The sequence below is a fragment of the Narcine bancroftii genome, chromosome 3, assembly GCF_036971445.1.
Source record: "Narcine bancroftii isolate sNarBan1 chromosome 3, sNarBan1.hap1, whole genome shotgun sequence".
NCBI classification, from domain to species: domain Eukaryota; kingdom Metazoa; phylum Chordata; class Chondrichthyes; order Torpediniformes; family Narcinidae; genus Narcine; species Narcine bancroftii.
The window spans coordinates 323,249,411-323,264,097 of record NC_091471.1 but is presented as its reverse complement, the minus strand read 5'-3'; the positions used below and the strand labels follow the sequence as shown (position 1 = coordinate 323,264,097).

The 14,687-nt window shown below is 46.3% G+C and overlaps 1 protein-coding gene across 1 annotated transcript; it reads left to right on the top strand.

Annotated features, from left to right (window-relative positions):
- The first annotated feature begins 4,582 nt into the window (after positions 1 to 4,582).
- LOC138759104 (endogenous retrovirus group 3 member 1 Env polyprotein-like) lies at positions 4,583 to 12,853 on the top strand. The gene is made up of 2 exons (XM_069929014.1): positions 4,583 to 5,256; positions 10,310 to 12,853. Exon 2 carries the CDS (start codon positions 10,621 to 10,623, stop codon positions 12,322 to 12,324), a length of 1,704 nt encoding a protein of 567 aa, XP_069785115.1. The 5' UTR covers positions 4,583 to 5,256; positions 10,310 to 10,620; the 3' UTR covers positions 12,325 to 12,853.
- Positions 12,854 to 14,687: the final 1,834 nt, after the last annotated feature.

The window sequence follows — 14,687 nt, the reverse complement described above, 5'->3', positions numbered from 1 at the left end:
CAATGAAATAGCCTATGATAAAGCCTTCTTAATAATCAAAAGTTGGCCTACCACCAGCTCCCTATCCATACCTGAGATAAACCATCTACTGCCTTCAAGGCAGAAGGGCACCTCTACCAGTTCCACCAGGTTATGCATGGGGTCACTAACAGGGTCTCTGTCTTCCAGTGGGAGATTGACCGCATGGTAGACCAGCACAACCTAAGAGCGACCTTCCTGTACTTGGACAACATCACCATCTGCAGCCATGACCAGCAGGACCACGATGAAAACCTGGAGAGATTTCTCCAGACGCCGAGGAGCTGAACCTCACTTACAACAAAGAGAAGTGCATGTTCAGCACCACCCGCCTCTCCGTTCTAGGGTACATCATAAAACATGGTGTCATTGGTCCTGACCCAGAACGCATGCATCCACTAATGGAACTGCCCCTCCCCAACATGCTCAAGGCCCTCCGCAGGTGCCTTGGGTTTTTCTCCTATTACTCCCAGTGGATTCACCTTTTTTTCGGACAATGCAGCTTTCACTCACATCAGGCGGGACATCGACGATGCCACGATGCATGCCATGGACAAGGACACCCCATTCCAGGTGGAGTGCGATGCCTCTGATGTTCCCCTCGTGGCCACTCTCACCAAGAGGGAGGCAACCCATGGCCTTCTTCTCCAGGTCCCTCCACGGTTCAGACCTTGGGCACTCTGCCATTGAAAAGGAAGCCCAGGTGATTGTGGAAGTGTCCACCACTGGCGCCACTACCTGGCGTGCAGAAGGTTCACACTCCTCACCAATCAGTGTGCAGTGGCTTTCATGTACAGCACCATCCATGGGGCAAGATCAAGAATTATAGGATTTTGTGCTGGAGAGTCGAGCTGGCCACGTTCAACTACAACATCCAGTATAACCCAGGGAAGTTCAATGACTCCCCCAACGCCCTGTCCTGGACCTGCACCATTGTGCAGGCCGACCAACTGCTGGCACTGCACGACACCCGATGTCACCCAGGTGTCACACACCTGTACCATGTCATCAAGTCCCGGAACCTCCCCTTCACCGTCCAAGACGTCCGGACCATGACCGAGTCACGTAGGGTCTGTGCAGCATACAAACCGTGCTTCTTTCACCTGCCACAGGCCCACGTTGTCAAGGCCACTCGGCCCTTCGAGCAGCTCAGCATTAACTTCAAGTGCCCCCTGCCTTCTACGAACAAGAATGTCTACTTCCTCATGGTCGTAGATGAATACTCCCATTTTCCCTTCGCCATCCATTGCCCAGACACCTCCACACCCACCATTATCATGGCTCTGATGCAGATCTTCACTATGTTTGGATACCTGGCATTCATCCACAGTTATCAGGGGTCCGTCTTCATGAGTGAGGAGCTGCACCAATACCAGGTAGCGCGAGGCATTGTGACTAGTTGCATGACTAGCTACAACCCGAGGGGCAACAGGCAGATGGAGCGCGAAAACAGGGTGACCTGGAAGGCAGACCTCCTGGCCCTGAGGTCCAAAGGTTGGTCTGTTGACTACTGGCAAGAGGCCCTCGCCGAGGCACTCCATGCCACATGGTCACTCTTGTGCATGGCTACCAACCAGATCACTCATGAACGCCTCTCATTTCCTAGGAAATTGACAACTGGGATCACTCCCCCAATATCTCCAGGACCAGTGCTTCTCCTCCATGTCAACCAGGTACCCCAGTGGGCACGAAGACACTATCTCAACCAGGGATCTGGCACCAGCAGAAACCCCCTGCCCCCTCCCCCACGAGTACCCTGCCCAACTTCCCCACCACGGGTACCCTTGGCCCGCCCAGGATTCACCGGGAGCCCACCTCCTTCCCATGCCTCTCCAGAAGGCCTCATTCCTCATGGACCAGACCCCCACATACACCCCCTCACTGCCAGACATCGCCCAGCCCACAGCACCGGTCGCCCCGGCCACCTCGGCCCCAGCCGACCCTCAGGCTACTCCATCCTCGCCAACCATTGACCAGGATCCAACCCTGTGAGGGCCGCCAGACCGCCTGAACTTGTAAATATCACCCTGCACCGAGATAACCCCTTCCCAGGACTCATTTTAAGAAGGGAGTGAATGTGGTGATACAACCACAGCACTGGGCTGCTCTTCCTGCCTACTGCAGGGCGACTTCTGTACCTGCAGGAAGACCACCTGGGAGGCTGACTCCTCCTGGCCGGCTATCAATCAGCTGGCCAGTATATAGACTTGAGCTGGCCTCTCCCAGAGCAGTCATATGTGTAGCCACCAAGACTGGTGTACAACAGAGTTTAAGTGGATTAAAGATGGTAGTACAGCCTTTTCTGTGTTTTGTCTCTGCTTGCTGTACCACAGCGCACCACAGAGATATGCATGAGTTGTCCAAAATGCACTTTCCAATTGGAGATGAGGGCTCTCTTACAAGTTTAGGCGGAGGTGTCAGAGAGCCAGACAAACTCTGGCTATCTCGTGAACCTGTCTACTACCATGAAGAGGTGAGTAGCACCCTTGGACAGGGCCAACGGGCCAACAATATCCACATGGATGTGATCAAACTTGCACTGCATGGGTACAAAATCCTGTAGTGAGGCTTTGGTGAGGCGCTGAACTTTTGAGGTCTGGCACTGGATGCATGTCCCTGCCCAAGCACCAACTTGCTTGCACAAGCCGTGCTACAAGAATTTGCCCACCACAAGCCTTGTTGTCATTCTAATTGACAACCTGACAAACACCTGACGTCGCCACACAGCAGGTACAAAGGGCCTCGGATGGCCAGTGGATGCGTCACAAAGCTGGGAGGCATTTGGTGGACCAAAACATATGTCCTCTGATTTCAGTCCAAATATGGCAGTTCAATGTTTGACCATTTCCTGATCTGCTGCCAAAGCCGTGTAGTCTATAACAAGAGCAGACAAATGGAGGGAAGTGATGGTGGTGCGGGATATCGCGTCGATGACTTGATTGCTCTTTCCGGTGATGTGTTATATCATAGTCGTAAACTCTGAAAGGTCAGTGAGCTGTTATCATTGTCATACTGACCATGTCTGACATCTTGGCAAAGACGAAAGTCAACGGCCTGTGATCCGTGTAGACCGTGAAACCTCTGCTCTCTAGGAAGTAGCGAAAATGTCAAGTAGAGGGCAAGGAGCTCCCTGTCAAAACCACTGTACTTTTCTCCGGTGGTCTCAAATGACAACTAAAGAAAGCCAGAGGTTTCCAGATGCCATTGATGAGCTGCTCCAGGATCCCCGCCTACCACAGTGTCCAATGCATCCACCGTCAGAGCCGTTGGCATGTCGACCCATGGGTGTGTGAGCAGAGTGGCTCCTTTGGCAGTCTCGAATGCAGCCGCGGCCTCACCATCCCATTTCAGTTCCTTGGGATGCCCGGACAAGAGTTTAAAAAGTGGCTGCATAACTTTGGCTGCAGCTGGCATGAAACACAGGTAAAAGTTAATTATGCCAACAAACTCCTGCAGGCCTTTAATGGTAGAGGGTCTTGGAAATTTGCAGATGGCCTCGACCTTGGAAGGTAGTGGAACCGCTCCATGCTGATTGATGCGATGGCCAAAGAAATCGATGGATGTGAGGCCAAACTGGCATTTGGCTAGGTTGATCACTAACCCATGATCATCTAGCCACTGACATAGTTGACAGAGATGGGCCCAGTGCTGCTGCCACAGGTGGCTGTCCATTAGATGTTGAAATGTCTGGGTCACGTCTTTTAATCCAAAAGGAATTCAAATAGCCCAAACGGGGTAATTAAAGGCAGGAATGTCGACCAGGTGGACTGGGATCTGATGGAACCAGGTCGATTTTAGAGAAAATCTTAGCGCTGTGAAGGATCGCAGAAAAATTCTGTACATGGGGAACCGGGTAGTGACCTTCCTCAGTGATGTCGTTCAGATGCCAATAGTCTTCACAAGGTCTCCACATTCCAGACGCCCTAGGTACCATATTCAGCTGTGATGCCCAATGGCTGTCGGAGCGACGAAAATCCTCATTTCCTCCATGTGTCAGAATTTGTCTTTAGCCAATTACAATTCATCCAGAGGTAGCCTGTGTGCTGGAGCCTGCAGGGAACGTCCATGAGTTGGAATGTGGTGCTTTTCTCCATGTTTTGGTTCGGCCATTGTGAACTGCAGAATAATAATGCTGGGGAATTCTGCTAAGATTCTGGCCTATTCATTATCCAAGTGTGTCACTGAGTTGAGATGAGATGCAGACAACGCCATGGGGTGCAGGGTGAGGGACTTGAAAGTCTTCGAATTAATTAGGTGGCGACCTTTGAGATCTACAAAGAATCAGCTCCCAGGAGTGGCAATGATGAAGTACCAGCTAAACTGCGACAAGCCAAATTGAGTGGAGTTGTCCGTGACCCATACGTCCAGATCCTGCTGTTGTTAGTGGCTGTGAGAGGAGGGCCCCTCTTTCCTGAATGTGTGACTTGGCCGGAGGAGGGAAACACACTAACCTCCGCCCCAGTATTGACCAAGAACCGTCGGTCTGAGTGTTGTTCTTGTGGACGGTCATCGCGGTCACTACCGATGGCTGGTCTTGGCGTTTCCCAGATGCATGCAGGTGTGATATAGAGAATTTAGGTTAAAAAGACTTAAGTTAAAATGTGATGATTAATCATAAACAGGGAAGCCAGAATGGACAGAGAGTTTACTAGCAGTCAAGGACAGAAGGAGCTGCTGAATATGTTTTTTTAAACCTATCTTTTCATGGTCATAGTGAGAGACATACAGGAGACAAAGGATTGATAAGAAGTGTGAGAAACAGAATTCAGTGAATGTAGAGTTCACAGCGTACGTAACGAACGTGATAATTAATAATGCAGTTATACTTAGAATGTTTTTGTAATACTAACCAATTAAAACAGTATTAATAAGAAGGGGAAGGGCAAATAATAAAGGTATAAAAATCAATGCACTGTATGTATCGGGGCTTAACTGGTGAGAAACCAGTTAAGTCCAACTCTGCAGACTTGTAAATAAAGCTTGTCGTGTCATCAGTTTTAAAGAGACTCATGTGTGAGAGGTTTTATTTCTGACAAATGGGGGCTCGTCCGGGATCCACACTCCGGCCGTGAGGGGAGGCGAGAAGAGGGACATCGGAGGCGGTGCACCCCGCTGAGTTCAGCGGCTCCTAGTCCCTTGCTCGTCGCTTCGGGCGGCTTGAGCGAGTGGTATCCGGACAGGGTGACACGACAAGACGGAGAGGAGAAGGGTGACGGTTCAATCCCCGGGAAGACACCGGTAAGTGACGACTTACGATTGTGGTGTGGGGATTGGGTAACAGGTGTAACGGGATACACCTGTTTGGATAAAAACCTAACGGAATAGATTAAGTATAGATCTTTTGTCGTTGTGTGAGGACCCTGTCGCGGGACTCTAGGATAGACCCCAGGGAAACCTCGGCGGTAACCGAAGGAGGGACAGCACCTCCGACGAAGTGCCGAGAAGAGAGGGGTCAACCCCAGGAAAACCTCAGCGGTAACTGAAGGAGGGACAGCACCTCCGACGAGGCGTCTGAGAGGAAGGGAGTAGGGTCCAGAGCGAGAGGGTCCTCAGCAACGATAAACAGATCTAGGTGGGAAAATGGGAGGATCAAAATCTAAGGGCTCGTCTGAAAATTCAGGACAATTCCTGGGAGTTCCCCTTGACAGCCCTTTGGGGAGAATGTTTGAAAATTGGGATAGTAAAAGATATCGGGACAAAAACAAGAAAAAGATGGTCCAATATTGTCTCCTTTGGTCAAAACAACCTATTAAAGGTTCCTCGGTCTGGTGGCCGAAATTTGGATCTGATGAGGATTGGGTTAGACAAGCATTAAACATATATGTAAATTCGAGACCAAAGGTGAATCAAGAAGAGTCAGCATATGCATTTTGTTGGGTTCCCTGGCCAGGATCCTTAACAGAATGTTTTAAATTGAGAGTGGCAGGAGAAAAGAAATGGGAACCCCTGGACAACCTTCCCCCTCCTTATATTCCCCCGGTGCCTACTGCGCCCGAGGAAAGCTTATTACCGGAGGGGAAAGGTGATGAATCTGATTGCCCCAAAGGGGGCCGGGATAAAAAGGATGAATTAAGGGAGTCGGACCCTAAACTTCCACCGGTAAACCGACCCTGGACAAGATCCCAGACTGGTCCAGGACCATCAAAGTTTTCAATAAACCTAAATCCCCTGAGAGAAGTTCCTATGGGAGGACCGGGAGGGGGAACGGGATATGTGAATGTTCCCCTAACTAGTACAGAGGTGCGGGGATTTAAGAAAGAAATGAAAAAGTTATTGGAAGATCCTATAGGACTGGCTGAACAGCTTGACCAATTCTTGGGACCAAACACATATACGTGGGAAGAGATGCAGGCAATAATGGGAACATTATTTTCACCCCAGGAGAGGCAGATGATTCGACGGGCTGCCCTCCTCATGTGGGAATATGAACAACCTGGGGACCCTAGACCCCATGAACAAAAATATCCCTTAAATGAACCCAGGTGGGACAAACGAACACCCGAGGGATTGGCAAGTATGAGACAATATAGAGAGTGGACAATTAAAGGGATACGGGAGGCTGTGCCAAAGGGTCACAATTTTACCAAGGCATTTGGGAACCACCAGGGGAAAGATGAATCCCCTACTGATTTTTTGGAGAGGGTGAGAAAGAATGTCCAACAGTATGCTGGTGTGGACCCTAGTACACCAATGGGTGAACAGCTTATTCGAATTGAATTTGTTTCCAAATCATGGCAAGACATTAGAAAGAAACTAGAAAAGGAGGAGGACTGGAGTGAAAAACCCCTAAGTGAACTGTTAAAAAAGGCACAAAAAGTATATGTGCAGAGAGAAGAAGAAGATCAAAAGAAGGCGACAAAGGTTATGGTACAGACTATCCGACAGATGAATGCTGAATCTAGAGGGGAAAGAAAACAAAACCTTCCTCTAAACAATCCAAAATATCCAAGAGAGGGAAGACCCCGGAGGTTCGTTAAGTGCTATTACTGCAATGAGGAAGGACACTTTAAGAGGGAATGTCCCCGATACAAGAGGGAATTGCGTGCCCTCGAACTTATGGAAGAAGATTAGGGGTGTCAGGGGTTCCAAATGTTAGGGACCAAATATAAGAGGGAACCCCTGGTAAAACTAAAAATTGGTCCCAAGGGAGAAGAGGTGGTGTTTATGGTGGACACAGGAGCGGAACGAAGTAGTGTAATAACTGTGCCAATCGGAACTGAGCCTATAAAAAGTAATTTGACAATTTCTGGGATAGAAGGGGCTCCCAGAATGGTATCAATAATTCCCCAAGTAACAGTGAAACTGGAAGAAAGAGAAGGGGTACAAGACCTCTTGTTATTACCTTCGGCTGGATTTAACCTCCTAGGAAGGGACTTACAGGCTCTCCTAGGTTTGGGTGCTCTCCCTGTGGACGGAGAAGTGCGAGTCCACCTCTGCGCTTTAAAGGAAGAGGATGAACGGCAGATTGACGAGAGAGTCTGGTATAAGGAGGGAAATCGAGGAGGTCTGGACATCCCACCTTTACATGTCACATTAATACCAGGTCATCAGCCGGTAAGGAAACGTCAGTATCCTATTTCTTTGGAAGGGAGAAAAGGGCTACAGCCGGTAATTGAGACTTTAATACGAGACGGACTATTAGAAGAATGCATGTCACCTTATAACACCCCTATACTCCCAGTAAAAAAGTCAGATGGATCCTATCGCCTAGTTCAGGATCTAAGAAGTTTGAATGCTATTGTTCAGACCCGCCACCCAGTGGTGCCTAATCCCTATACTATTATGAGTCGGATTCCCCCAGACCATGAGTGGTTTAGTGTTATCGACTTGAAGGATGCCTTCTGGACATGTCCATTAGAAGAGGAAAGTAGAGATATGTTTGCGTTTGAATGGGAAAATCCATGGACAGGTAGACGGAGACAGTTTCGGTGGACTGTATTGCCCCAAGGGTTCACTGAATCTCCAAACCTGTTTGGACAAATGCTAGAACAAATCCTGATGGACTATCCACAATCTGATGATTCCCAACTAATGCAGTATGTGGATGATTTACTATTATCAGGACCCAAGGAACAAGAAATGAGGGGAGAGACCATTAGACTCTTGAATTATCTGGGGAAAAAGGGTCTACGGGTGTCCAGAAACAAGTTACAGTTTGTTGAGAAAACTGTGATATATCTGGGACACCAGATAAGTAAAGGACAGAAACGAATTACCCCTGAACGAATTGCGGGAATCACTTGAATGCCTTTACCCCGTAATAAGAAGGAAATAAGACAATTCCTGGGACTCTTAGGATACTGTAGGTTATGGATAGAGGACTACTCAGCTTTGGTGAAGTTTATGTATGATAAACTGACAAATGAAAATGACTATCCATTGAAATGGACCCAGGAGGAGGAGGGATGGTTCGAGGACTTGAAACATCGCCTAACACGAGCCCCAGTGCTCACTCTGCCCTCTTTAAAACAGCCCTTCCAGCTATTTGTCACTCATAACCAAGGAACAGCTGTGGGAGTTTTAACACAGGAAAAAGGCGGTCAGCGACACCCAGTGGCTTTCCTTTCCAAAATGATGGACCCAGTGTCTCGCGGATGGCTGACGTGTATCCAGGGAGTAGCGGCTGCTGCTCTGTTGGTAGAGGAAGCACGTAAACTTACTTTTGGAGGAAAGATGACTGTGTACACCTCCCATTCTGTGAGTGTTTTATTAACACAAACTGCCCATCGATGGCTGACTGATTCTCGTATATTAAAGTATGAAACCATTTTAATGGTTGGAGAAGATTTAGTTTGCAAAAATTAGTAGCTGCAACCCAGCTCAGTTTTTATACGGCAGTGAAACAGAGAAAGAGGTGGAGCATGACTGTGTCGAGTTGACAGATCTTCAGACCAAGACCCGAGAAGACCTTTGCGATACTCCGCTGGGAGAAGGATATGAATTCTACATTGACGGCTCCGCCAGATGTGTTGACGGAATGAGAAGAAATGGGTATGCTATAATAGAAGGAAATACTTGGAAAGTAGTAGAATCCACGAGACTACCCGGAAGCTGGTCAGCACAATCCTGTGAACTATATGCCTTGCAGAGAGCCCTCAGAATACTGGCAAAGAAAATTGGAACGATTTACACAGATTCCAAATACGCATACGGGGTAATGCATACCTTTGGTAAGATCTGGAAGGAGCGTGGTCTAATTACATCAAGAGGAAAGGAATTGGCACACGAACAGATGATTACTCTGACTTTAGAAGCCTTAACATTACCCCAAGAAATAGCAGTGGTCTACATACCAAGCCATCAAAGGGGAGATAACCCGACAGCAATTGGAAACAGACTGGCTGATGAAGAAGCCAAAAGAGCAGCCATGCAACAAGAAGTCCGTTTGCTGACTTTAATCCCAATAAGACAAGGCATAAAGACAGCTCCCATTTTCACTGCTAAGGAAGAAAAGAACATGGATCAGCTGGGCGCAAGCCAGTTACCTGATGGAACATGGAAAACACCAGATGGAAGAATTGTTCTAAATAAAGAAATAACTTGCAATATTTTAAAACACCTGCATCAACAGAGCCACTGGGGCACCCAAGCCTTATGTGACACAGTGCTTCGAGAATATGTGTGTAAGGGAATCTACACCTTGGCCCAACAAGAGGTGCAAAATTGTTACCTATGCACAAAAATTAATAAGAAGATAATGAGGACAGGGACCATGGGAGGTCAACCATTAGCCATACGCCCTTTTCAACGTATCCAGATCGACTTCACAGAGTTACCTCAAGTTCAAAGATGGAAATATCTGTTGGTGATAATAGATCACTTTACCCGATGGGTAGAAGCCTTCCCAACAATAAATACTACAGCCTCTACAGTAGCTCGCCTCCTCCTAGAGCAGATAATCCCCAGATATGGTATAATGGATTCTATAGACTCAGACAGGGGTCCACATTTTTCTTCAAAAATCCAGCAATTGATTTGTGATGCATTACAGGTCTCTTGGAAATTACATACCCCTTGGCATCCACAAAGCTCAGGGAAGGTCGAACGTATGAATGGAACACTAAAAATCCAATTGACAAAGTTAATGGTGGAAACTAAAATGCCTTGAATAAAGTGTCTACCCCTAGCCTTATTAAGAATTTGTACTGCCCCACGAAAAGATGTAGGGCTGTCCCCTTATGAAATGATGTTTGGGCTTCCCTTCTGGAGTACAGTTGAGGGGTGTCCCACCTTGGGGAAGGGGATATATTTGTTAGGAACTATTTACAGGCACTGTCACGCTCTCTTACAGATTTACGAAAGAGAGGACTATTGGCACAAACACCGCCTCTAGACTTTTCTTTACACAAAGTGGAACCAAGAGACTGGATTCTTATCAAGACCTGGAAAACTGAAAAGCTCCAGCCCCAGTGGGAAGGTCCATACCAAGTTCTCTTAACTACAGAAGCTGCAGCACGAACAAGAGAGAAGGGGTGGACACACGCATCCAGATTTAAGGGACCTGTAGAGGCGCCACAGGACCCTGATACGAACTCAGATTGGACTTGTATTCCTGGAGAAAAACCTCTTACCTTACGATTTCGCAAAAAGACTTAATTCACAATGTTATTGTTATGTTCTTTAATTTTTCTTAGTTTGCCTATGTCTTTATCAGGTGTGAAATGTAAGAAATGCAGAGATACAGTGGTCCTATTTCAGGACCACATTTGGGGAAGAAAGGAAGGTAATTTCATTTCCCATACCTCAGTTCCTGAGAAATGCTGGGCAGAAAATACCACCCAACATCCATATACCCCTTGTGTGGAAAAAGAAGGAAATAATATGGGTCATTATTTACAGATTCCTAATACCACTCCTTTCCCTCTTAACGGTTGGAAAGGTGACTCAAGCCCACCATGCCCTGATGGACTCTGGTTTTGCATACACCAACGTACTGTTCCAATGAAAAGTTACACTCCACACTTGAAATTGCCTGTCCCTTTAAGACAGCCGGACTTAGTTAGAGTCCATCCAAATAACCATGTAAGTTTCGGTAATGCAATTGGGGGAGATAACCTTTTTGTAGATCTGGCAACTAAAATTGCAGGAACTTTTAATGTAACTAATTGTTGGGTCTGCGGGGGTCCACGGATGTCAGAACAATGGCCTTGGTGGGGAGAACCTCTCAATTCATTGACCATGATTTCCCGCATTTGGATAACTAACCGAACGAGATCAAGAGAAACCTGGTCTCTCTCTAACGTCCCCTCTGGTTTTTATTGTCTCTCACGAGCCGGCAAATACCCAGTAGGAGAAAGTCCCTGCAAGGCTGTATGGATTCGCATTTCACCTGGTGTTTTCACTTGGTTTCCTAAACCTCAGACTTGGTTCTTATCCACTGTTTTTAAAACTAATTGCCTACCCCTGTCTAATAGCAGTATTCAGTTTTGGAATTGTACCACTTCCACCATCACAGGACCATACCAATCAAATCCTGTTCTTAAAAGAGTTTGGGAAAGGGAGTATGGAGTATCCCCAAATGGATTATTCTGGGTATGTGGTAATAAAGCTTATACTCGTCTTCCCTCACAGTGGAGTGGAACTTGTTTCCTAGGAATAATCTGCCCAGAATTTTTCCTTCTACCCCACGATCACGGTCATAAATTAGGCGTGAAGGTCTTTGATACATTACATCGTGAACCCCGCTCTACCACGGTACATTTGGGAGAATGGAGAGATGATTGGCCTCCAGAACGCATAATTCAATATTATGGTCCCGCTACATGGGCTCAAGATGGATCTTGGGGTTATCGTACTCCTATATATATGTTAAATCGCATAATTCGCTTACAAGCAGTGCTTGAAATTGTTACAAATCAAACAGCTATAGCCCTGCAATTACTTGCGTCCCAGCAAGGTCAAATGCGCTCTGCTATATATCAGAACCGTCTAGCCCTAGACTATCTCCTAGCCACGGAAGGAGGTGTATGTGGCAAACTTAATTTGACTAACTGCTGCTTACAGATTGATGATAATGGAAAAGCTGTTCGTAAAATCGCTGATAATATTCGTACATTGTCCCATGTACCGGTTCAAACCTGGCATCCTTTCCCACAATTTAATTGGATGGACAAATGGTTTGGAGGAACCTGGTGGCGTACCTTCTTGTGGGTCATCGGAGGTATTTTATTCCTCCTACTTATTTTGCCCTGTATTATTCCCTGTCTACGCAGCCTGGTGATTTCCATGGTCGAACAAGCTATGCAACCAGGGGGGATGGGAGACCCTGTAAGACTTTTATTTCAGCGTGAGATTAATGTATCATAAAACATTTATCTTCCCTAGCTTAGAATCCCCATTCATATCTATACATATATTCAACACATTTTAAAGAGAGAAAGGGGTGGATTGTGATATAGAGAATTTAGGTTAAAAAGACTTAAGTTAAAATGTGATGATTAATCATAAACAGGGAAGCCAGAATGGACAGAGAGTTTACTAGCAGTCAAGGACAGAAGGAGCTGCTGAATATGTTTTTTTAAACCTATCTTTTCATGGTCATAGTGAGAGACATACAGGAGACAAAGGATTGATAAGAAGTGTGAGAAACAGAATTCAGTGAATGTAGAGTTCACAGCGTACGTAACGAACGTGATAATTAATAATGCAGTTATACTTAGAATGTTTTTGTAATACTAACCAATTAAAACAGTATTAATAAGAAGGGGAAGGGCAAATAATAAAGGTATAAAAATCAATGCACTGTATGTATCGGGGCTTAACTGGTGAGAAACCAGTTAAGTCCAACTCTGCAGACTTGTAAATAAAGCTTGTCGTGTCATCAGTTTTAAAGAGACTCATGTGTGAGAGGTTTTATTTCTGACACAGGGAAGACAGCAGAGGTGAACTGCAGCTCCCCAACTCAGATTGTAATAGTAACACTGCTCTCTGTCTGTGCTGAGCCCTGTCGTGTCTGGCACCGCACCGCTATCCGGAGTGATCTGGGTTGATGCCCTTTGCCAAGGCCCCACTATGGACCCAATCAAAAGTCTACCATGCTGCTTAGTGTGCCACAACTCATCAGCTCAGGCTGCTAAGGGATGGGGGTCATTAAAGTCTTTGTCTGGAAACAGCAAACGGATGTCTTCTGGCATTTGCTCGAGAAAAAGCTGCTCAAAAAGCAGTCAGGGCCTATGTCTGTCCATGAGCACCTCATTCATTAGTTCAGAAGGAGTGTGGTTGGCCAGCCATACATATGGAGAAGTCGTGCTGCCCTGTTGTGTTGGGAAAGGCCAAAAACACATATGAGCAGGTCTTTGATGGCTTCAAACCTGTCGTTGGCTGGAGGCTGGCATAAGAAGTCGACAATAAGCCCTGCAGTGCAGTCCAGCGATGAAACAACATAGTAGTACTTCATTGCGGCAGCGGTAATCTGGCACCGATGGACCTGGGCTTTGGCCTGCTCGAACCAGACCTGTGACTGCAAAGTCCAAAATACTGGAAGTTCTGAGCAGTCATAGGGTTATGAGCCCAAAGGACCCCAAACCCAGCAGCAATTCACCAGGACAAGTAGTTTTTAAAACAAAAGTTATTTTTAATCAACTTTAAACATAAAAACAGAATCAAACTTTAACTTATCTCTATACTTAACTAACTCAAATTAACCCCCTTCTAATTCTAAGCGTACGTGTGTGTAATGTGTGTGTAAATTTAGAAAAGTTCTTTGGTTAACAGTTCAATCTCACTTCTTTTTCTTCCAAGTTCTCAGGTTTCAGGCAATTCTTATACTGTGTACAGAATTTAACATGTATAAAGTTCACCAGGCTTTGGTGCTCGAAAGGTAAATGTTTACCACTCAAGAAGATACTTGTAGGGTTTGCAGAGAGAGATTTGTTGTTCCAAGATTTCCACAACTGAGGTACCATCATTAGTCACCTCAAGGTCTCGCTGATAAAACTTGCCGCATCAGGGTTTTCCAGATGGTAACTTCTTTCTTCAGACTACCACCACAGAGTTCCATTCTGTTCCTCTTATTCCAAGAGAAACATCAGACAGATAGCACTTCCAGCCATCCACTGCTCTGGAACTTTCTGTTTCTAACCAGCTCTTCCTGGCTTGGTGCAGCCGTGAGTATTCACTCTCTTTTAACACACTCTCCCTCTCTCCCTCTCTCTCTCCCTCCCTCCCTCTCACTCTCCTCTCTCTCTCTCTCTCTCTCTCTCTCTTCAACTGAACTGCCAGAAAGCCCAAACCCCCACCTTCTTCAGCAAACAACAGGAGTTCTTCTCTCTTGGTCAAGATGTTGTCTTAGATAAACAAATCCCAAGAGTGACCTTTCTGTGAACTCTGTCAAAACCCTTGAAAAGAGCTTCCAACAGCCAAAGTGTCTCCAATCCATTCATTTAATGGCATCAGTTCAACTAGCTCCTACTTGTGAAATGTGCATCACATTCTCCAGAGATCCTGCAATGTTATTGAATATGAATTATTCAGTCTTTCAAATAAGATCTGATTTAAAATGTCTCTATGTATGTAATCCACGAATATTACCAAAATTCTCCCAAATATTTATCCATTACAATAGTGAGGTCCAAAATGTCGTTTGGACCATCAGGGTCACCAATGTAGCAAGTAGTGAAGCAACAAAAATGCACAGACACTCTACGTTGGTGAGCTGACTGATTTAATGG

Bases quoted from the DNA above. Each gene is read 5' to 3' on its own strand.
- LOC138759104 (XM_069929014.1), top strand. From the start codon at position 10,621: ATGTTATTGTTATGTTCTTTAATTTTTCTTAGTTTGCCTATGTCTTTA.